Genomic DNA, 24,010 nt, shown 5'->3' with positions numbered 1-24,010 from the left:
GGAAGTTCTGCTAAAGAATTAATATAATGAGCCTATTGTTACCTGCATACTTACCAGTCTGCTACTGAATAACAAAAAGAAACTAAGATTGTATGACATACTTCTTTTATGAAGTCATTTTGTAAAATAGCCGAGGTTTTTGAAGACTCTATGTATTAGTACATTCCAAGTATGTAGTATGTCATTAAAAGCAAATCTTAATACTTTTAAATAATATTACAATTATATAAACTACCATTGATTAAAAGATAAAATTTATCAGCTTCATCTTACAGTGAATATTTCTTATTCTTAATAGAATTAGTTTCCAGGAACTGTCCTAGGGGTTTTTCAAAGATTATCTCTTTTAATCTTCACAACGATTTGTGAGGTAGGCCCCAGCATTATCTGCATTTGACAGGCTTGTAGAGGTTAAGACACTTGCCTTAAGTGAAGCAGATATCAAGTGGCCAATCGAGGATTCAGTCTCAGCAGTTCGACCCTAGACTCAGTCTAGTGCTAGAACATTTAATCATTGTGCTCTGGTGTCCTTACCAAAGACTAAGAAAAGTTACTTTTTGCTTCAGAAAGAGAAGCATTCTACTAAAGGTCCATACACTTCAGTTTTTATCTCTCTACAGGTGTTATTACAGATGCTTTGAGAGATGGCATATTTGCACATATGTTTTCAGTCTGGAAGAGAAAGTATCCTGAATGCCTGAATAGCTCTAAAATCCTCTTAACAATCTTTTTTGGCTTTCATGGATTGATTTGTGTGGTGCAGGGAGCCTCCAAATTTTAGTTATATTTTCTATAAACAATACCTGTCATAGTAATGAATTGATAGATTTACTTTATAGTCAGAACCATAAAGTTCAATATATGGTAGTTCAGTAAACGCCATTTGATCAACTGAAAATAATTTTACTTTCAAGATAAAGATCAGTCAAGGAATTTAATTAAAACTAGTCAAAGTCTAGTTATGGGTAATTGAACAATGAATCTTCAATAATATTAAGAACATTAACAGAGTATAAAATTTGCCTCAGAAAACATCAAATTTAGAGGGAAAGAAATATAAGATGAATAGCAGGTGGGCACTCTCTTTATTTAAGGTGATAATTTGCATTATTATTTATACATTTTAGGTATAGCTTTAATAAGCAGTGTTTATTACTTAATGTATTCTTATTACTGCATATGCATCATTTACTTAATTTTTAATGTTTATTTATTTATAGTGTGGAGCCTGACACAGGGCTTGATACCACAAACTGTGAGATTGTGACCTGAGCTGAAATCAAGAGTCAGATGCTTAACGGACTGAGCCACCCAGGCACCCACATGTGCATCATTTAAAAGCTTGACTACATTCTTAACGCTAATTACAGAATTTAATTATAATTACTCTTTTATTAAGACCATAAGAGACTCTTAAATACAGAGAACAAACTGAGGGCTGCTGGCAAGGTGTTGGGTGGAGGGATGGGCTAAATGGGGGATGGGCATTAGGGAGGGCACTTGTTGGGATGAGCATTGAGTGTTCTGTAAGTGATGAATCACTAAATTCTATTCCTGGATTCATTATTACATTATATGTTAACTAACTTGGATTTAAATTTAAAAAATTATTTTTTAAAAAGAGAACAGTATTTCACAGGAAGACAGCTCATGTATGTACCTTTAATGTCCATGGTTATTCTCATCTGAACATTTGGCCCTGCACCAGCGCTATTGATCGCATAAACCTAAAGGAGAGAACCATCTTGTTACTACTTTTATTATTGTCATATGTAATTTTAAAATGTTTCCATTTTTAAAAACAACTGCATATAGTCTATTAATTATACTTTTCTTGTACTTACTCAAATGAATACAATATGTATAGGAAGAATGTTAATAATAAAGTAGTTCTTAAAACTGATTTTACAGTACTAAGTCCTGGAAACAGAGGCTGAGTGACCTAAACAGCCCTGTCCTAGTGACCAGGAAAGGATGTGGCTTCAATGTGAACCTGTAGGAGGAATAGACACAGAAAAGCCACTATGTCTATACTCCTTCATCTACTCTAACATCTGCTCCTTCTCTCTGTAGCTAGGTAACTCTGGCTTCCTTTAAATCCATATTCAAGACCCTCTTTTTTTTCCCTTCTCTGAGATGAAATCCTATTCCTTCAACCTTCTTGTTTTCCTGTATTAAATCATCCCTCTGAAAGTTGGCCTTTATGCCCTTCTTCACCCCTGCCCCAAAGTGTCCGACGCTGTAACCTGCATAATGTAGCATATACACATAAAACATTCTTGTTTGTATAGACAGAGGGTGATTCACACAAATGTGAATCCTTTCAATTAACTTTATTCTTAGGATGCTGTAGATACAGATTTTTCTTTTATTCACTTTATTTTTCTCTATAAAACAAAGACTCTATTCTTGCCCAAGTTCACTGAAAAACACAATTCAGAATATAATATGTTTATTGGAACTTATTAACTTGTTTTCTAAGTTAGTGTCCCCCTTCTACACTAGAGATACTTTGGGAATGTTTTTATTGAATTAAAACCATAATAATGTATACGATGCGGTAGATATGACAAATAAGCCAAGCCTAGACAATGTGGTTAAAAAATATCTAAAGGAGAACTTTATTGAAGTTGTAAATTTAAGAAAAGAAGTATTAAAAATGAAAAGTGATATTATGGTGCACAATATTATTTTTGCTTCTTTATGGCGTAACCCAACATTCAAGTGAGATACTAAATGAAAAGTTGGGCAACACTACTCAAATTGCATTGTACAAAGAAGTCATTTGTAAACCTGTTGAATGAAGAGATGCAGGTTTGATTCACTAGGTCGAGACAGAGGTGTACATTATACATTTCTAATAAATTCCTAGGAGTTGAGGATGCTATAAATTGCATTTTCTGAACAGAGAATTTTTTATTGCTCTTTAAATTATGAATTAATTGTACTTTGTTTCATTTCAATTTTTTTCTCTTATTCACAAAAGGCAAAACTGATGGAGCACTTGCTACTTCCCATAACTATAAATTTAATCCTTACCAAAGCCCTATAAAGAAGTCATCATTCCTATTACTGCTTTTTTCTTTCTTTCTTTTTTTGTTTCAAGTTTTTATTTAAATTCCAGTTAGTTAACACATAGTGTAATATTAGTTTCAAGAGTAGAATTTACTGTTTTCTTTCTTTCTTTCTTTCTTTCTTTCTTTCTTTCTTTCTTTCTTTCTTTCTTTCTGTCTTTCTTTTTTTAGGTAAGAAAACTGAGGTACAGAGTTGAAGCAACTGCCCAGAAACAAACCGCAGAATCAGGATATGAACCCAGATCAGTTCATTCTCTTAACCACCCTTCCTCTAACAGATCTTTCACAGTAGTGGTTCATTTAATGGGATATACAACAAGAACCCTAGCAGCACAGTGAGTGAAGGAAGAAATGAAGATATGCAGATATATAGATACAATATATACAGAGAAAAACATACATATGAATATAAATTATTAATAACAGTATTCTGATGATTACACAATAATCATAAACAAGTGGTAGGAAAAGTAGTTTGCTAAGCTACCTGAAGGTTTAGCGTGAACACTATTTTTATTAAAAGATGATATTCAGAACCATATAATTCTATTTGAAAATTTCAAGAGATGCCACAAAAATACATTTTTGAAATAAATTATGTGTATGTGTCTGTTTGTATGTATATAAACATACACCTATATATTCTAAAATGGATAATTTAGAATTAGGATGTAAAATACTTAGCTTTAGTAATTGTTACATGAAATGCACATGAATTTCAAACATGTAGTTACATCTGCCCTTTGCCTTTGAAATTTGCTTTTCCGTTTTCCATTTATAAGCACACATTAACAGCTTCCTTTAGGTAGAATTATCTCTTTGCATATCACTGCTCTCTTACTTTTAACATGACTTTTCTTTCTCCTTTATTTCTGGATTTCTACTATTGTTGTAGAAACTTTTTTGTTATCTACATGTTTTCACAGTACTTGCTGTATTATAATAGGAAATAAGCAATTTCATTTCTCTGCATATTATTTTCTGTTGGCATGTCTCACACAATCCTACAACAAGATACGAGAAATCTAGTGTATACAATAAGCTTCAGTATTTTTGAATGGTGAGTTTGTAAACTGACTTTGTAAAATAGGTAAATGATTAAAAGCTATGAATGCTTACACTGATATTGTATGTATGTCCACCTTTTAGTCCTTCTAACATTGCAATGACAGATGTGTCAGTTTTCTGGATAATACTGAGGTTGTGAATCTGGACAGCAGTAGGATCATCTTCCCGGTAAACCAAAGCTTGGTATACTTGGATATTTCCATTGGGTTGAGAAGGAGGAAGAAATGTTAACTGAAATTTTGTAACTTCGTCTGGTATCTTCCAAAATGTCATATTGTTAGGTGGATCGTTGGGGACTAAAATAAAATATTAAGCAGTTTTTAAAATTGTGCCCCTCTTTTTAATCTACATATACAAATTATTTGCTTAGATTTCTCTTTATAAACTATGTTACACAAACTTTTAAAACTATATATATTATGGAAACAAGCAAAATGGCTGATACACAGCAGAATCATCAACATCTATAGGTCACAGGAATCATAATGGTGATCCAGTTAGTTGGGTCATGTATTTATTTTGACTTTTACATGTATTTATTTTTATATAGAAGGCATTTATATGACTTTTTGTACCTCTTATTTAAATATAACATAGACTCACAGGACGTTGCAAAAAATGGGACATATAGTCCCCTGGAACATTCCCCCAGCTTTTTCCAGTGGTGACAACTTACCTAACTGTAGTTTAATATCAAACCTGGATATTGGCATTGGTACAGGACTCTTAATTAGACTACAGATCATATTCAGATTTCACCATTTTTTCATGCTTTCATAAATGTGTGTGCAGTTCTATGCAATTTCATTCCATGTACACATTCCTGCAATCATCACCAGAAATAAGGTACAGAACTATTCCAGCACCATAAAGAAACTTCCCCCTGGTCTCCCTTGTATTTACACTCCATGCATCCCCACAACACTAACCATTGTCCTCCAGGGTTCTGTCCTTTTAAGAAAAATAACAGAATAATGATTGAGGTCCATCAAAGTTGTTGTATGTATCAATGGTTCACTCTTTTTTTTTATTTTTATTTTTTTATTACTGAGTAGTGTTTCATTTTGTGGATACATCAAAGTTTATTTAATCACAGAAAAACATTTGGGTTGTTTCCAGTTTTTGTTATTACTAATAAACCTGCTATTAACATTCATTTACAGGTGTTTGTGTGAGCATACATTTTTAATTCTCTGTGATAACTGCCCAAGAGTATGATTGCTAGGTAATGTGCTCTAAGTACATGTTTGGTTTTATAAAAAGTGGCCAAACTATTTTTCAGTGTGGCTGTACCCTCTTTCATTCCCAGTCGCAATGAAGGGGAGAACCAGTCTCTTCGCATCTTTGCCAGAATTTGGCACCATCACCCTTTTTTATTTTTTTAAAAAATTTTTAAATGTGTTATTTATTTTTGAGACAGGAAGAGACAGAGCATGAACAGGGGAGGGTCAGAGAGAGAGAGACACAGAATCTGAAGCAGGCTCCCAGGCTCTGAGGTGTCAGCACAGAGCCCGACGCGGGGCTCGAACCCACCACTGTGAGATCATGACCTGAGCCGAAGTCGGACGCTCAACCGACTGAGCCACCCAGGTGCCCCATCCATCACCCTTTTTTAATTACTATTTTATCTGTTGTAGTAGATGCACAGCGATAGCTCATTGTGGTCCTAATTTGCATTTCCTTAATAGCTAGTGGTGTTGAAAATCTATCTTATCGTGAGTTTAGTTGCCCACTCTATCTCCTTTGTTGTGAAATGTCTCTTCATGTCTTTTGCCAATTTATAATTGGACCTCTTTTAAGTGTTGAGTTTTGAGAGTTCTTTATATATTTTAGATATTCCATTTTATTTGTGATAAAAATTAGCCTAACATATAGCAGCTAAGTATCAGTAAACTATCATGAAAGAAAATGATACACGTGAAGATAAAATTAACTTATGAATAAAGTAATTAGTTCTTGCTGCATAATTAGTGTGCTTTATACAAGTGACTGATTGCATGAATTATCTACTTTGACCAAATTGAAATGGACATATCTTCCACACTAAGTGAAGGAATTCCTATGAAGAAGGCTGTTAATACTTGACTGTCAATAGTTCAGATGCTTAAGCTTTATTATCTTTATTTATTACTTATCATCTGGCAAATATCTCTATAGATAGTGCCCTGTAGCAGGCAAAAAAACAAGCAAATACATAACAGTGAGGAAAAAAAGAGAAACAAATAAACATGTTATAGTGCCAAATATCACACTTTAAGTGGAAAAATGCATAACTAAAGTAAAAATTAAATCGGCTCAAGACTTATTTTCACATTTGCTTGTATACATTTATATGATATAAAAATATTTTAATAAGAGACTTCTCTAAAAATCAGATCAGTTTTAAGGTTGGATAAGTGAAATAATTCTCTGAATGTTGGAAAGAATTTCTTATTCTCCAAATATCCTTTATTTTACACCTCAAATTCTACTCTTAGAGGTTTAGTAGTAATTTATTAAACTACAAAATTTTTGGGAGAGGTAGCACATTAAGATCTGACAATCAGTGCTTTATGGTATGAGTGGGAATAAATTCAGCAACATCTTTTCTCACAGGTAGGATGAGGGAGAAGTGTAAAAGTATCATAAAAAATAGATATCTGGAATATATGTGGCAGCAAAATGGAAACATGAAATTTTAGGTGCTGAGGATAAGATGTTATCTTTTAACGTAGAACCATAATTTTATAGACAATAGAGTATATAACACAATGAAAAGACTAGCTAAAAAACATTTTTTACCTCCTATACTTACCTTATAGATAGCAACAAAAAAACTATAGCAACACATCCCTTCATGTGCTCTTTCCAAAGATATATCTGGTGGCAAAGAACATCAGGAGTCTGAAGGAGGACAGGGCAAGCAAGTTCTGGGAAGCTGACTTTCCACACTTAATTCCTATTGGTTATAATCTTATTCATTCAGACCCTGTTTGGAGGAACTTGAGGAAATCTGTATGATCTGTACGGATTCTGACATTTATTAAATAGGTTATATAATAAAACATGTCATTTGATTAGGTTAAGAAAACAGATATGGTAAGCATGACCTGGATTCTAATTTTGAATTCCAGATACATAATGATAGAGTATTATCACTTTCATGTGCATTTAAGTCATAGACAGAAATAATTAACGGACAGAATTTTACATGAGGCATTAGTGGCCATAGACTGCTGGAAAATAGGCAAGGTAACTCAATTTCTGAAATATTTAGTGTTTAAATAAGTATAAAAAGTAGAATTCAGTACATTATCATGAGCTAATTTGTTTGTATTTCCAAGAACTGATTATTCTCCACAACTCCACTATGCCTAAAAAACGTAAACAGAAAACTTCACTTTTGTCAATTACAGTGGATCACTCAATTTTATATTTTGTATTTCATACACTTTAAAAATTTCTTGTGACATGTATCCTTTTTTAGGGGGTGGTGTGAGAAACTCTAAGAAACACCTTTAAATCTGTCCATTTTTAGCAATGATGGAAAACATGCCTCACCTGATTCTAAAGTAGTAACAATCACTTCAGCGCTTGACTTTCCTTCTACATATGCAGCACTTATGTTTCCAGTGAATGCTGTGATTACCACAGAATACCTTGTGAATATTTTCAAATCTTTAATTTCTATGGTCTTATTTTCTTCATTTGATTTGATGAAGGAAATATTAAATTCATCACTGTCTACCTATAGGAAAAAATAGCTAGTAATTAAAGGAAGCAGCACTTAAGATCCAAATCACCAAACATAATAATAAAAAGCTACATGTGGTATATTTATCTAGCCAAGATTTAAATTATTTTTTCTTACAGTCAGATTGTCCTGGGAAATCTAAAATACTACTTTAACAGTTTCCTTATAAGCAAATATTTCAACAATTGAAAGTAGAAGGAAAAAAAATCAACCAACCACAAGTAATCAACCCCTCCAGTGAACGAGTAAGTATCATCTTGTGTCAATGAAACTCCACTTTCTACTTTAATGTCTTATAGGAGAAAGAATATAGGCTTTGGTAATCAACCATTAAGGGTTTAAATTCCAATCTGGTCACGTAATAGTTCCTGTAGCATTTGACAAGTCACTTATGTTGTCTGTGTCTTACTTTCTCTGTATGTAAAATTGGAGTACTAACATCTATTTAAACTGTTTTGTTGAGGTTTAGAAAAATAGATCTGAAGTAGCTGGCACAGAGATTTTGATATTTCTTTTGACCATGACCTACAAAAAGGAAACACAGGGGTACCTGGGTGGCTCAGGCGGTTAAGCATTCGACTTCAGCTCAGGACATGATCTCCCAGTTTGTGGGTTTGAGTCCCGTGTTGGGCTCTGTGCTGACAGCTCAGAGCCTAGAACCTGCTTCAGATTCTGTGTACACATACACACTTCTTTATCACTTAAAAAAATGTTGAGAAATACAACTTCTTTCTGAAATGCACTTTGATATTTTCTGCTCTTTTAAATTTTATTGCAGTTCATTTAAGAAATTTAGTCATGATGGCAGTTTGAAAAATTCCCATCTAGGACTATGCATGGCACTGGATAAGGACTCTATTAATTGCGGATGTTATAATTATTAGATGTGCAAAAATGAGCATCCTTAGGAGTATTAAATATAGTTGTATAGCGTGCTCAAACATACTATGTCTTTGATGGAGAGTCTGGCCTAGTCCTGCAGGGATTAAACATAGCTAAAATTTTTAGCATTAAAAAGAAGGGCCTTTCAGGGGTGCCTGGGTGGCTCAGTCAGTTAAGTGTCCGAGTTGGGCTCAGGTCATGATCTCACAGTTTGTGAGTTTGAGCCCTGCATTGGGCTCTGTGCTGACAGCTCAGAGCCCGGAGTCTGCTTCAGATTCTGTGTCTCCCTCTCCCTCTGCTCCTCCCCCACTCATGCTCTGTCTCTCTCTGTCTCTCTTTGTCTCTCAAAAATAAATAAATGTTAAAAATTTTTTTAAAAAGGGCCTTTCCTGAAATGAACATCAGAAAATTTGAAATCCTATAATATGTCCTACTCTCAGGTATCTTAATTGAAGCACTTAAAACCAGACTGTACACCACACTGTTCCCATTACTAGGTTCATTTTCAACTTGACCCTCCCTTGTAACTTTGAAAGGTTTTTGTTCAAAATATTCTTCAAATGCTCTTTTCTAAGAGATTTTTAACTTAAAGAAGATGTTACTATGAGGGATGTAGAAAAAGGCTAATAAATAATATGTGTATTGCAAAGTCAAATAGATTGTTCCCACCTCAGACAGAGATTTCAAGTAAGATGCCTCATGTCTCTTAAGTGGCAGAAAACAAGTCAGCATAGCAATACCATTGACCAAGTGCATGTACTCACTGGTAGAAAGTGTGTATGATTTAGTTAGCTGTCAATATTTAAACATCACATAAAAATCTTTCCTTAAGACTAGGCTTATATTCATGCTGGGTAACAATTATCTAGAGATGACTTATAGTTGACTTCTGTAATGGGACGTAAGTGTCCAATTCATCACTACCTCATCCAGTTGGCTTCATTTTGACTGCTCATTTACGTTGCTTGACTGACCACTATACCTATCTGAACTCTGATTTTATAGAGTTTAGGTGAATTTCTCAAGATTCCATAGTTATTTAGTAGCTGAGATAGGATTTCCTTCCAAGTCTTTCAAGAATGCAGAACTCTCTACTACTACACCGGGCCTGATCATATAAAAGTAAAATTACACTATTCCAATGTCTTCCATTAAAACAGTGGATAACAATATTGAGGTAAAAATATGACATAATATGATTGTGATCTACTGTATCTTAAAAAGATACAGATACAACTTAAAAAGATACAGATACAGATCTACTCTATCTTAAATTCACTATCTTTCTTCACTAAACCTACCCTTTGTCATTGTTAATCATTACTTATCCACTTACTTGAGACTGAAACCTCAGACCTTTTTGATTCATTGTTCTCTATCAATTCCAAGCTCATATTATATTTGATCATCAATTATTATTATGAAATGTGTCCCATCATTTTTGCAGTGTGGCAGTTTTATAAGCAATGTCAGTTGTTATTTGGTTGTATTTTCTTTCTTCTTCCTGCCCCATTTGCACCCTTCCCTACCTGCTACACCTCTATTCATTCCACAATCAATTTAACCTGCTCCTGAAGTCTCTTCTGTGTTGTATGACCCTCATAATAAGAACTTTAATTACTTTGCTAGTGTATATTTAGAAAAAATTACATACTTTATACTCTGTAATTGGAGTGTAACTAGCTGTTAATACTCTGGTGTCTCACACCCTAGTGTGAGCTACTTGAGAGCGGAACTTTATGTTTTGCATCCTTATTTTGATGAAAACAAAACAAAACAAAAAATGTTTGTTATTTTGAAAAAATAAAGGGAGCAATGAACAAAGGACTATAAAATGCATTAATTTCCAGTAGTATCACCCAAGGTGATATCTGTACCATAAATCTTTAAGATTGTCAATTTTTGCTTAATTTAAGTCTCCTAGGAAAAGGGTCTTATGTCTCTGTGGCTAGTACTTGGCAAAGGTCAGGCTATAGCATAAGTCCTAAATTCAATGATATGTGTTCTTCCCTGGTGTAGAAGCCAATGATTTTTGAAGATAGATAATTATATACCCATGAAATGAGCTGCAGATAAGCTCGAAAAACAGTGACCACATGAAACTTGTTCACTTACACATAATCCAGCACTGAGCACAATGCTGGAATGTTGGATGTATTTAAAAGTATGTGTTGAATGAAAGAAAGAAAGAAGGAACTAAATGCTTAGTTCCAAGAATCCCAGGGAAACTATGAAGTGCCAGGATCTGTTTGAATACTTGCTCTTTTTGACTCAAAAGGTTTAGATGAGCATATATTTCAAGCTGGCAAATTTTATTTGCTACTTGATGGTTTTTCCTTTCTCCTGTCACACCATTATCTGCTGGTTTTAGCCAGGTCTTAACTATTGGAGAATTTATAATTTCTGTGCCTCAATTCCCCTTTATGCAAAATGAAGATAACATATTTACATCAAAATGTTAGCAAAGGAAAGGTAATGCTGTGTAACTGATATAAAAATAAGCAGTTATAACGTTATACATTCTTCTCTCTTTCTCTTGCTCATTTTTCATCTCAATAAGAATGCTAAGAGAATGAAGTTATGAATCACTTTTTAAAAAAATGTTTTATTTTCCCTTCCTTTAAGCACAATCAAAAGAGAATTGTTTTCACGAAAAATAGGTATCTTTTATTTGACCGAACACTGTGTTATCATTTTATAATTTGCTTTTAATACATAGTCCCAGAGCATTTGTCGTACATGCTGATTACTTTTGGCTAATTATGAACTAAAAGTCTTCACAAATAATGTTCTACAAAGGAAATCCCTTAAATTTTCTTTTAATCATGACAGGTCTTTTGAGATAGAAGCACTTCCATTTTAGAAATAATATAAAGACATAAGAAAAGTATAAAAGTTAAACAAAAGATAGGTAGAGATAGGCAAGAAAGGGGTAGAATTGCCCATAAATTACTCGACTTAATGCATTAGATGTCACCAGAAGAGAGGTCATCAGGTCCAGTGAAACCCAAGCAGGATGCTAACACAGTTTTTCCAATCCTCATCCTAGCTAAAACTCTGCATTATTTACATTGTTGATCATCCTATTTTAAGAGAAAGGCTTGACTCTCATTATTGGGTTTCCTTCTGTCTCGATGGCTACTCTAGTCTGGTGACTTCAGTGCCCTCTTATTTAAACATTTGTATTCCCCAGATTCGATCTTCAGGTTAGCTGTTACAGAAGAGGTTCTTACTACATGTTCCATATTTAATCTCATCTCTTCCTATCATTTCAACTATCATACCAACACCTCCCAAATCTCCAAATTCAGGTTTCCTCTCCTGAGCTCCAGATTGATATATAATACTGCTAATACTGTCTTCATCTGAAGGTCTCCCAGGCATCTCAAACTTAGGGCATATAATACTGAATTCATTCCTTTCCTCTAAAAATTTCTTTCTCTTCACAGTTTTCCAAATAATATATCTTAAAATCATCCTCAATTATTCTTTTCACTCACCATCCACTGATTTTTTTTGCCAGATCCTGTAGATTTAAATTATTTTTCATTCTGTTGCCTCACTACATTTCCTTTGTCCTTATCTTTTCTTACCCAGTTACTCTAATAGCTTCTTGTCCCCTTGCCTAATTTTGTACTAAGATTGCTCTATCCTCTGCAGTGCAACCATGCTGATCCTATAAAATAGAAATCTATATCCCAACACTGCTTTAATTCCTCAATTGACACTCTACTGGCCTTATCATAAAACCCAAACTCTGTTACATGTTATACAGTCTGCCTCCTGATCTAGCTCCTTTTCTCAGCCCTTTTCTTGAATGCTTTCACCAGGGATTCCTGAACCACTTGCTTTTTCTTGAGTCTTACTTTTCACACTTTTATTACCATTCCTTTTTATGGTCTGCTTCAAGTATTTTTCAAAATTAAGCTCTGATGTTACCTTATTTGGGAGCTATTTCTCTTAATGTCTTCTCCCTTTTTGTATTGTGAGGTGTTTTTCACTGTATTTAAAAAAATTTTTTTTAATCTTTATTATTTATTTTTGAGAGAGAGAGAGACAGAGAGTATGAGCAGAGAAGAGGCAGAGAGAGAGGGAGACACAGAATCCGAAGCAGGCTCCAGGCTCTGAGCTGGTAGCACAGAGCCCGATGTGGGGCTCGAACCCACGAACCATGAGATCATGACCTGAGCCAAAGTTGGACGCTTAACCGACTGACCCACCCAGACGCCCCTGTATTTTTTTTAAATATGAAAAACTTCATAAATTTGCATGTCACTCTTGCACAAGGGCCCTGCTAATTTTCTGCATCTCATTACAATTTTAGTACATACGCTGCCGAAGCAAGTATGTTTTCACTGTATTTTAAACCAATGTATTATTAATTTAATGACTGTTTATATACATCATCTATAGCCAGAGGATAAGCATAATGCTAATCATTCTAATCATACTTTATGTACATTTTTGGATCCTTACTATGTGTCTGACAATGTTTAAAGTTCTTTATGCATATTTTCTAATATAGTCCTGACAAAAATCTTTGTACCCTGGGTACTGTTATTAATCTTTATTTTACAGATGTGTATAGTGAAGAACACACAGGGTGTTTGCCTAGGTATATGCTTCAGTATGCGTTTAGGGTCTAACAGAGCTAGAATTACAATTCAAATAGCCTGATTCCAAAATGTATATTCCTAATCATTCTCTATACCGCCTTTTGCAGAAGGTAAGACATGCCTTACCGATTTGACATCAATTAGATAGAATGTTGGTCCAGTAATGGTAGCAGGTTCACTCCAGCTGATGTTGATGCTAAAAGGTGATGTTGCTACCACATACACATTTTCAGGAGGACCATCTGGAGCTATAGAAATAGAAAATCAATTACCCTGAGACATTTGAGTTAGTATTCGCTACAATACAATAATAGAAAAGGCCAGGAAAAAAGGATAGTTTTAATGAATTAATTATACATTATTTTGTAGTTCACAGCATGTTAAAGGCGTTGGCAAATTGAAAGAAGTAATTTCTTGCAATATAATTACTATACATAAACTTCCACGTGAGAGACAAATGATCATAAATATATGATTTCTGAACTCAAAACAATACTTTGACATGTAAGTCTTACTATTGCAAAATAAATCTTTTCGAATAAAAGTTTTTATTTAAAAATAGATTGCTTAAGAATATCGTTTTAGGAAAACCTGTGGAAACATGTTTGACTACAGAAAAGTGAAACTGGCACAAGGGAATTATATTTAAAATTGGGTTGCTTTTATTGTTTTCACTGAGGGAGAAACATAGGAAATAGGTTATACCAATGATATTATCACAAATGTAAACATTTCCTGCATTCATTATGATTCCAAATTCTTTAATTTGTTCTATTTGTATTACTGTTGCTTTTTTTTTAATCATGAGTGCAAAACAAGAGATAATATTTTAAGGTACTGACTACCGAAAACCCTTGTGTAAATTTTCAGTTTGCGAAACCGCTAGGAACTAGGAGGGTTAAGAAGGATTTAAGTCGCACTTGATGGGACATGCGTTGAACTAGGCACACTGTTGTGTGTATCTCTGGCCTCCTATGGCCTCTTGTCAATTCTTAGGACATTAAATGTTGGGAGATAAGTATTTCACAGTATTTCTGATTTTTAAATCCACAGGAGCAAACATTACTGAACAAATATTATTCCACAGATCCTGAGAAGGTATAAAGAAGAAGTTAAAACATACGTTTCCTCGAATAACTTATAAGAGCAAAACTGTGTTATCTTGGTCAAACAACAAAATTTCTGGACCTCAGTTTCCTCCTCAGATGCATATTTCACAGCGTTGTAAAAGAACCATGAATTCAAAATGTGTGAAAGTGGCCAGTTAGTTTACTATTTGGCCCATCATTGTCAATTAGTACAATGTATTATAATAAAGGGCAAGGTTAAGATAAAGACTAATTAGAAATACAAAGAATCGACTATGAGAGGGCAAAGGGTGAAGTGGTGAGTATAGATGGAGGAGGGAGTCTAGGTAAAGTTGCACAGAGGAGATGGGAATTGAACAGGCTTTGAAAGATGAGAAGGATTTCAATAATCAGAGGAGCAGGTTTAGGGGCACTTCTTTGCTAAAAGGATCACAGCCAAAGCCACAAAGACATAAACAGCAGGGTCCACAGACAGATAGAATTTTATCACTGTATAATTGCTTTCCTTGGTAAGCTTATGTTTATTATTTTATACATTCAAAATTTATCCTAGGAAGGGGTCCACACACTTCATCAGACTGCTGAAGGAATCTATGGTACAAAAAAGTTTCAGAATCCCTAAATTCAAGGAATACAGATTATTATAGAGAGACTGGTGTTCGTGGAGCAATATAGCAGGGAACAAACCTCAAGTAGTCCTTTGGGAACTAAGGTTATTAAAATAAATGTGAAGCTCATTCTTTAAATAATAGATTGTCATTGAAAGTTTTGGAAAAAGGAATGATTTTTCTAGTGATTTAGGAAGAAAACTCAGGTAGCTATGAAAAAGGTAAGTGCTCTGAAGCACTGAGCCCAGAGAGGCTATTTCCAAAAAGCCAGATGAGATGGGATGAGATCCTAAATTAGGATAGTGGCACTAGGCATAGATAGGAAGAGATGAATCCTGGAGCTATTTAGAAAATTTAATTTAAAAAAATTTGTTTTAACTTGAGGCTGATTATATGTGGATAAAAACAGACATAGAATATGTAGCAAAAACTAATTCCCATGTTAATCAGGAGAATGCTCATAGAATTCACACCAACAACATATTCAGGAACAGATAATGGTTTTGGTAGGGACAAGACTATGGAAGGAGATAATAATTTTCTATTTGTACTCATTGAGTCAGACATTCACAAGGACTGAAATGCCTCACTGACGGTTTGAAGGATAAGCCTAGAAGACAGGACCAGGATGGAAAAGTTTTGTTTTGTTTTTTTTACATTTCAGATAATTCCTTACAAATCAGGATAGCATAAACATGGCAAGCATATCTGGTTCACGTGAGTCATATGCTCTGAAGAGAGCCAAAAGGTGTATTTCAGTATCAGATAGTTATTTAAAATGTTAATAGTAGTGGCAATTCTTTAAACTATGAATGTTTTATTAGCACTTAGAATATACTTCCAAGAGAGATATTATGTGTGGAATTTAGGTACCTGACTCAGCCCATAAACATATATTTTAGTAGTAGCATTAAAATATTTTAAAACAGTATTCAGAAATAACAACAGAGGAATCTAGCAACCGTAGCAAACCTGTATAGGGAAGTTTCTGTGGGAAAATGCCAAACATATTCTTCCTACATGTATCTTTTCAGATCCTTGTGCAACATTGACTCTCTGAACAATGACTCAGAGACCTAGTCCATATGGCCCAAGGAGGCATCCAGGAGAGAGAGTGAAAAGGGGATGCTTCAGGATTCCGAGATGTGATGAGCTGTAAGGCGCTAATAATGATAACAGGATTGGGAACGTGATTTCTCTGGTAACTAATGTGGAGAGATCATGGAATCCCAGCACTAACACACCTGTATATTCTGAGATCTTCAGACTTTATTACTTTTAATTTTATGATCCTAGATTTCTGAAAAGTGCCTCAAATTGTAGCATAATTCATTTAGATAATTACACATAACAAATGAGAGCTGAGAGCTCTCCTGCCACCTGCATAATTGTTTTTGGATGCCCTAACAGAATAACATATTTCATCTTTAAGAGTGGCAACTCTCTTTCTTTTCCAAGCTGGATATTCCTTAGAAATGTTATGTCCACCTTAACAAGTAGCAATGTAACAAACAGCATCCCTGAATCTCTTTATTCACAATGTTAAATGAGGAGTGGATAGGCTTCAGGGCAAGGTATACCATTACTGATCACTACTGCACACTTTCCTCATGGAGAAATCCGCTTTGAAAATGTTAGATGATTTGCAGGTTTTAATGACCTATCCTCTGCTTTTGACTCTGTAAAAGGGGATAAGCTAGAAGTACAAATTTATTAAGACAACCACTAATTAATAATTGTTTTTATTATTTAACATTTATTAATCTTCTTGCACAACCTGCCTTCCAGGTCTGTAAGAAGAATTGTGGAAAGGAGCAATTTATTCACAGCCAACAAATTTAAAGTATACCATTTTAAGAACATATTTTAGGTTCCTTTTCTCTTTATTTATTCCCAAATGTTTTGCTGGCTTTTAGATGAAATGTATACATTCATCCAACTAACAAATATCGATTGAGCACCTTCTGCATGCCAGACACTGGGAAGACACAAAGCCTATAAAAGTGATGGAAGTAATTGTGGACCTATCCATGTAGAGCTTCTAGAATGTAACGGCTATTCTTCACTGAAGAACTGTTTATTGAACACCTACTACACGGCGGACATTTTTGAAGTGCCAGTGATAGAGAAGAAAATCAAGGAGATGAAAATTCATAGAACCTCTATTTTAGTGGAGGGAGACAAATGATATTTAAGTAAATTATATACCATGCTAAGAAATGATATTCACTATGATAAAAAATGAAGTAGGGTAATAAGAATGGGGATGATGATGGGAGTTACTTTTAAATATGGTGGTCAGGGTATGCCTCTCTAAGCAGGTTAACATTAAAACAAAGATCTGAAGGAGGTAAAGAAGCATGAGAATGTTTGAAGGAAGAGTGTCACAGACAAGAGTATAGCTAATGCTAAGTTGCTGAGGCAGGATTTTGCCTGGTGTGTTCTAGGAATAACAAGGACTCCAGTGATCCTGAAGCCAGGTCAGAATGAGAGTATGAGAGGAAATGGGGACAGGTTTGTGTAGGGCCTTTAAGACCAGTGCTAGGGTCTTTGTAAGAACTGCTATCATGGACAAAAAGACAATGCCATCCTATATTTTCATAGTCTAAAGGAGCCCTATAGATTTTGACACTTGGTATCTAACTCATACCAGAAAGATGGGTCAAATTTAATTAGATCAAAAGAGGAAATATTATCTCCAGAATCGAATTCATATACCTCTATAAAGTATACCAATTCAATGGCTGTCACGACTAACCTTTAAACCAAACTCATTCTAGCAGGCAGGCAAGATGGTACATTATTGTTGCCCAGACAACACACACAGTTTACTGAGGATTTTCTGTGACTATGTGGATAGTAGCTTGTCTTTGGAAATGTTTCCAAGGAAATATGTCTACATCTCCTGTTTTCGGTAGTTTGGATCTTTTGGGTCTCGAGTGAGGACAGATCCAAAACCATTTCCCAAGGGAAACCTTGGCTAGTCTTGCAAGCTACAATGTCTGTAGACCAGCTCAGAAAGCAGTACTGAGGCCTTGCTTCAACGCTTGTCTTCCATAGTAAAATGTCAACCCTGCAATCGTTCCTTAAATACGAGTAATCAAACCCTCATCAGGGAGTGCCTGTTACTCCAAGCAGAGCTGAGAGGAAAATGACATTTAAAGAGCATTCATGGCACACACTAACCACTCACACTACTAAATATTTTAAGTTCTATACACTAATCAATAATTGTCAAAAGGCAAGATATTTAGCCCCTCACTGAGCTGTGCTTTAATGACACTTTTTGAACTTTTCCCAAAGATTTTATTTTTTCTCTTTTTAAAGAAATAATCACTCTAAACAGCATTTGTGTTTTCAGTAAATTTGATGAAATTGCCTGTTTTTTGTTATACAAGTGTTTCCAGTGTTGAATCCTGTGTGAAAAATTTCTCTTAGAATGTATTATATCAATTTGTATTCATGAAGGATTAGAATATAATGGGATAAGAACTCCTAAATCTGAACTAAAAAAATAAATAAATAAAAGTAAACACATACATAACTAAACTGACATAGGAACATACTATATAATATAATATGTAACTAATTACTTATTTCATCTGTATAAAGCAATTAAAGATACTCATTTAATTCATAGGTAATTTAAGAGAAATAAATAGAAAACCAAATTGCTCGTCTGTTAAAAAACAACATCTAATTATTTTAATAGTGTCTCAAATATTATAGTGTACTTCTAAGCATATAATATTTTGAAATTTCTTTTAGGTAATATTCTTTTGGAAACTGTCAAAATTCCAAAAATACATAATAAAACATAACCAGTATTTTTTTTCTCTTTATTTCAGTGTGAAGTAAACTATTATTAGAGTCACATAAGGGAGAATGCAAAATTACAATTATAAATGTCAACCACAAAAACCAAGGAAGTTTAAATCCTAAAGGCATAGAGAGTTGAAAATATGCCACTTTAAAAGCTTAGCAATGTATAAGCATCTTTGGGAGACTTTGTTTGTCTCTCCATAAACTGTCACATTCTGATTTAGGATTGTTTGTGAAATGAATCTAGTCAGTAATGGGCCAAGATATCACTATACCCTTTCTCTTATAAATCACAGCAATTTACTCAGTAGGAATGATCTATCTTTATTCTCTCATTCCCCATAATCCAATCACTTCCTCTCATAAGCACTTTTCCCCTGGTTTTCACAATAATGCATTTTCTGTAACTAACAACCATAATTTCCTGATTATCATGCTTCTATCCTTGCACAGGAATGTGGGTCTTATGTGGGTCAGGGTCATCTTTCCCATCCATCTGTGTCCCCGTGCTAAGTGTGTCAGCTGAAAGGTGAGTCTGGATAGACCATCATTTTGGCTAGTACATATAAGAGTTTTAATGCCCCTAAGTCTATATGCCAGTTTGATTAAGAACCATATATTTTGGTATGTCTAATACTATTCTTTCAGAATAAGCACATTCAAAAACTTGTTAGAACTTTGCCTTTTGCAGATCCCTGAAAATTTAATGATGAAAAATGTTGTAGAAAATACTGTATAGTTTTTAGTGTGCCATGCTAGAGTGACTTTCCTAAAAGAATAAATATAAACAAAAGATTTGACAACTCACAAGACAGAAAATATAGAGCTCTCTACACATGTGATTTAAATTGTATATCATTTAAGTTCAGCTAAAAGTTTATTTTAAGGGCCTACCCTTCAGGGTATTTTGGTTTCAGGATTTGGTACAGTGGATCACCAGATTCCTACCTACCATCATCAGTAAATGAGAGACTCCATTCTTCCTCAGCATATACAAGTATTAGCCCCTGGGACTGAGTTCGCTTTGACTTAGCACACCTGGAAAAATTAGCTTTAAGTTTTACATGTCTCTCAGGACTAGAGGAAATCTAATTGGATGGTTTAAGTAGATTCCTTACATTTTAAATAATTCAGCTCATCAAGGGACCTAAAGAAATTTAGCAATTAGATTGACTATATTTATGCAGGCCAAGAGCATCTCAGGGCATATCCTACTGGTTACAGTACTACACTAATCAGCTGTCCTTTCTTGGTGTTTAATGTTTCTCTAAACTCTGGTGATCTCATTGTCTCCTATGGGACACTATGACTGGTGTATAAAATATCTCCTACCATTCCACAAGACCTTAATTTTGTTTTATAGTGAGATTTCCCAACAGCAAGATAGCATCACAAAGGCAAATATTATCAGCCTAAGAATCTGTCTAATCAGACTGTTTAATGAATACTGAGAATGATTCATGGATGCCCATAGTATTAGACCTCATTGAATGACCATTTTCTGTGATGTGTAATGAGTAATTTTCTGAGTCATTTCAATCTGGCTTAAGTTGAAAAAAAAATACCAAATACATAAAACTCTCACTTCTAATACTAGCCAAACCAGTTAAGAATAAAAGTATTCTAATATTAGTACTATTGTTTTTAGGATCAGAAAATACATCTTTTTCTAGAATAGCATTACGTCTACAAAATAACTTTCTACAACAGTTCTCAAAATATGGTCTCATACAAGCAGCATCAATATTATCTGGGAAGTTGTTAGGAAAGTGCATTCTGCGGTCACACCCCAGACTTCACGGAATCAGAAGGCTGGATAGGGAATGAATTACTGCTTTTGTGATAGTTAAGGAAGCAGTGGAGGGTTTGGGATCTTGTGGTGATAGATGTGGAAATATGCATGCAGCCAACACACACTCCCCAAAGTGGTCTCCTCCTACCTTCCATTTATTCTGGAAAAACTATGAAGAGGTTTCTCCCTACTGTCACTCCCTCCCATTTCCAATGTGCCTAGAGTAATAACAGGCCATCGTGTTCCATAAGAACGTAAGAAAACATCATCAGTTCTACAGTAACTTGAAGCTCTGTGAAGGAACTGCTTGGAATAATTCAGATGAGGCTATCACCACGATGGAGGGTTGGGGCCAGGATAAATGTTCCTATTTCATCCTTCCCTTCATTGTATGCAGGTATAATCAGGGTAAAATAACTATCAGGTGTATCAGTAAAGAGACAAACTAAAAGTGTAAAGAAAAGTCCCATCCAATGTGTTTGGGAATAGAAATAGTTGCATTATACACTAGAAGCTTGTATAATATCTCCAGGTCTGTTTTAGTCCCAGTTGTCAAAGTTAATAATATCACATAGTGATAATCCTTAAAATTTCTTTTCACTGTCTTAGTGATTTTGCTGAAAAAGACATTGCATTTGCTTATGCAAATGAGATTTCAAAATATTTTTATTTACATTCTGGAAAACTTGCTTAAGGTTTGGCAAACTTTTTTTTGACATTAAATATGGAGTTGGAAGCTTTCGTAAACAGCTTAATTTTGTATGCCTACTATTATTTCCTTTAAATTATGATTTCACCTGAATATCTTTTCTTTGTAATCCTACTTAGCACCCCTCTGCTTCTTTTTTATGGTACTTTCATGTCATCAGGAGGCTTTACCCAAGTCCTAGTTAAGATCTAAGAGCACAGACTCTACCCTAGAAATAACTGAAATTCATGAATGAACCAATGTGTATAAAGTTCTTAGAACAGAACCAGCACAGAACAAACACTTGATAAGCTGTTGTCATTATTCTTAACCACCCAGCCAAGGGCTCTCAATTCAGTTACTGGGCCCAACCAAAAAGTGCCCTAAACTACTAGGTATAGCAATTATATGGTCTTTTCAGATTTGGGAGTTTTCCATAGTCAAATCAGAGTTCTCCCAACTTTCTTAGTAAATGTAGAAGAAAATGAAGCTGAATTTTTGTTGACCCAGGGCCTAGTATTGAGGCAGACCTGAACTGAGCTTAATGACTGAAAATCACAAAGAATTAAGCCTAACTTCACACTTCTTTCTGAACGAAGAGAAAAAAGATTCTCAGGAAAGTCCAAATAAATATAATTCAACATGAGATTTGAAGTTTGAGATGAGAAAGTCAGAGAATTCATTTGAATATTTGAAGGATAAAATACAGCTAGCTATACTTAGGGGAAAGATATTTTTTCTCAATTTTTTCTTGTGATAATGATTTAAAAAATAACTGATGATCTTTATAAAATCCTTTTATTTTTATTGATTTTGCTGAAAAACACATTCTATGTAGTTATGTAATGGAATTTCAAAATATTTTTATTTAAACTCTGAAAACTTGCTTAATAACCTACCAAAAGCCCTTCTGAGTTAAATATATAGTGGGATGTTCTATTAAATCCTTTAATTTTATATGCTCACTATTATGACCTTTAAATTATGATTTCACTCAAATATCCTTTCTTTGTAATCATACTTAGCAGCCCAAATTTAGATGTTATTCTCCTCTGTTTTCTTCACGGACTATCAATCTCTTATGATCCCACCTTACTATACAAATTCATTAACTTTAGTACCTCAGTTAATTGTTTAGATACTGTTACTGCTTCTAAAATAGGAATGCATTATTTTCCTTTATTGTTTGAAATATTTCTCAATTTATTAAATGCATATTTCTTTCCTACATGCAGTTATCATACTCCCTATATTAATAAAAGTTAAAATAAAAACAGTATCAGCAATATAAAATAGACTAGTTTTGTGAAATAAAAGAAGCTGAACATGTTAAACATGGACAGTAACTGGGAGAATTTTAATTTTGGCTATAACCATGCAAGTATTTGAAAGACAAGTTATAGACCAAAAAAAAAATTGAGGAAAGTAATTAATATGAACTACTTTGCAATGGAGATTTTGGACATTGAAAAACTTGCACATTAAGTCAAATGTCTTCCTTGAGTCCAAATGCCATATCATTTAGTGTTAGATACTGAGTAGGCATGGAGGGTAGAAACATATATATATAACATAATCACCTAGTCATCTCTGCTTTTAAGGAGCTCAGAGTTCCACAAAAGAGAGAGAGAGAAACAATTATGAAGCAATATGTTCAATACTTTAGAAACAATTTTTAGATGTGTGAGTGGAAAGAGGAACTCATAGAAGGCTTTGTAAAAGAGATGTTTGGTGTGAAACCTAAAGAAAAGAAGCTGGTCTCCAAAAAGAAGACAGGATGGTAAGAAAGAATAGCAAAGATTCTGGAGCACAAAAGAGATAGAGCAAGGCATGTATGGAGAATATAATGCAAAACCATAGATGATCTTATAGAGCATACTAAAAAGTATGATTTTTTACACAACAGTAAAATAGGAAACTATCAAAGATTTTAAGCAGAGGAATAACATGGTCAGATAGGTATATTCCAAAGCTAGATTCAGGTAAAGGGTAGAGAAAATGGGACCAGAAAGACCATTTAGGTAACTTTTGTAATAATCTAGGAAATGATTTTTTTAAGTTTATTTGTTTACTTTGAGAGAGAGACGGAGGGAGAGAGAGAGAGGGAATCCTAAGCAGGTTCTGCACGGTTAGCACAGAGCCTGATGTGGGGCTCAACCTCATGAACTGTGAGATCATGACCCGAGCCAAAACCAAGAGTTAGACGCTTAACTGACTGAGCCACCCAGGCGTCCCTCTACGAAATGAATTTTAAGGGTTTCGATTTAGAGACTCTTAACAGAGAAAATCACATTTAAGAAATACTCAGGAAGTAAATTCAGTAAGACTCAGGTATGTACTTGGGAGTGAGGGATAGCTAGAAAGAATTACGAATAATTCCTAGATGACTGGCTTGAACAATTAAGTGAACGATGGTACAATGCACTGAAACAGGGAACACACACGTAGGGAAGGTTTGCAGTGGGGCAGGGGCAATGGTAATAATGGGGTCTGACATGTGTGTGGAAGTAAGCAGTCATACCAGTAACTTCAACATAGGTCTAGAAGAGAGATGTCCTCTTGAACTACACATTTGAGAGTCTCAGGCAACTAACTGAGAAGACTTTCAACAGCATCTAACAATTTCACAGAAGTACAAT

At 34.4% G+C, this 24,010-nt stretch overlaps 1 protein-coding gene and 1 non-coding gene across 2 annotated transcripts in view; both read right to left on the bottom strand.

Annotated features, from left to right (window-relative positions):
- Positions 1-24,010, bottom strand: part of PTPRQ (protein tyrosine phosphatase receptor type Q) — a 199,271-nt gene that overhangs the window by 62,352 nt on the left and 112,909 nt on the right. Inside the window, exons 27-30 of the mRNA XM_042944646.1 lie at positions 13,500-13,621; positions 7,683-7,869; positions 4,194-4,438; positions 1,661-1,727 (exon numbers count right to left, since the gene is read on the bottom strand). Of these exons, the coding sequence (XP_042800580.1) occupies positions 1,661-1,727; positions 4,194-4,438; positions 7,683-7,869; positions 13,500-13,621 (621 nt within the window). The remainder of the gene's footprint in view (positions 1-1,660; positions 1,728-4,193; positions 4,439-7,682; positions 7,870-13,499; positions 13,622-24,010) is intronic.
- Positions 12,999-13,103, bottom strand: LOC122225707. Its single transcript, XR_006205317.1, has one exon. It is a non-coding gene; the product is annotated as a U6 spliceosomal RNA (small nuclear RNA).

Source organism: Panthera leo, chromosome B4 (assembly GCF_018350215.1).
Source record: "Panthera leo isolate Ple1 chromosome B4, P.leo_Ple1_pat1.1, whole genome shotgun sequence".
NCBI lineage: Eukaryota > Metazoa > Chordata > Mammalia > Carnivora > Felidae > Panthera > Panthera leo.
Note: the sequence above shows the minus strand (reverse complement) of the source record. Positions and strands in the feature narration are given on the sequence as shown.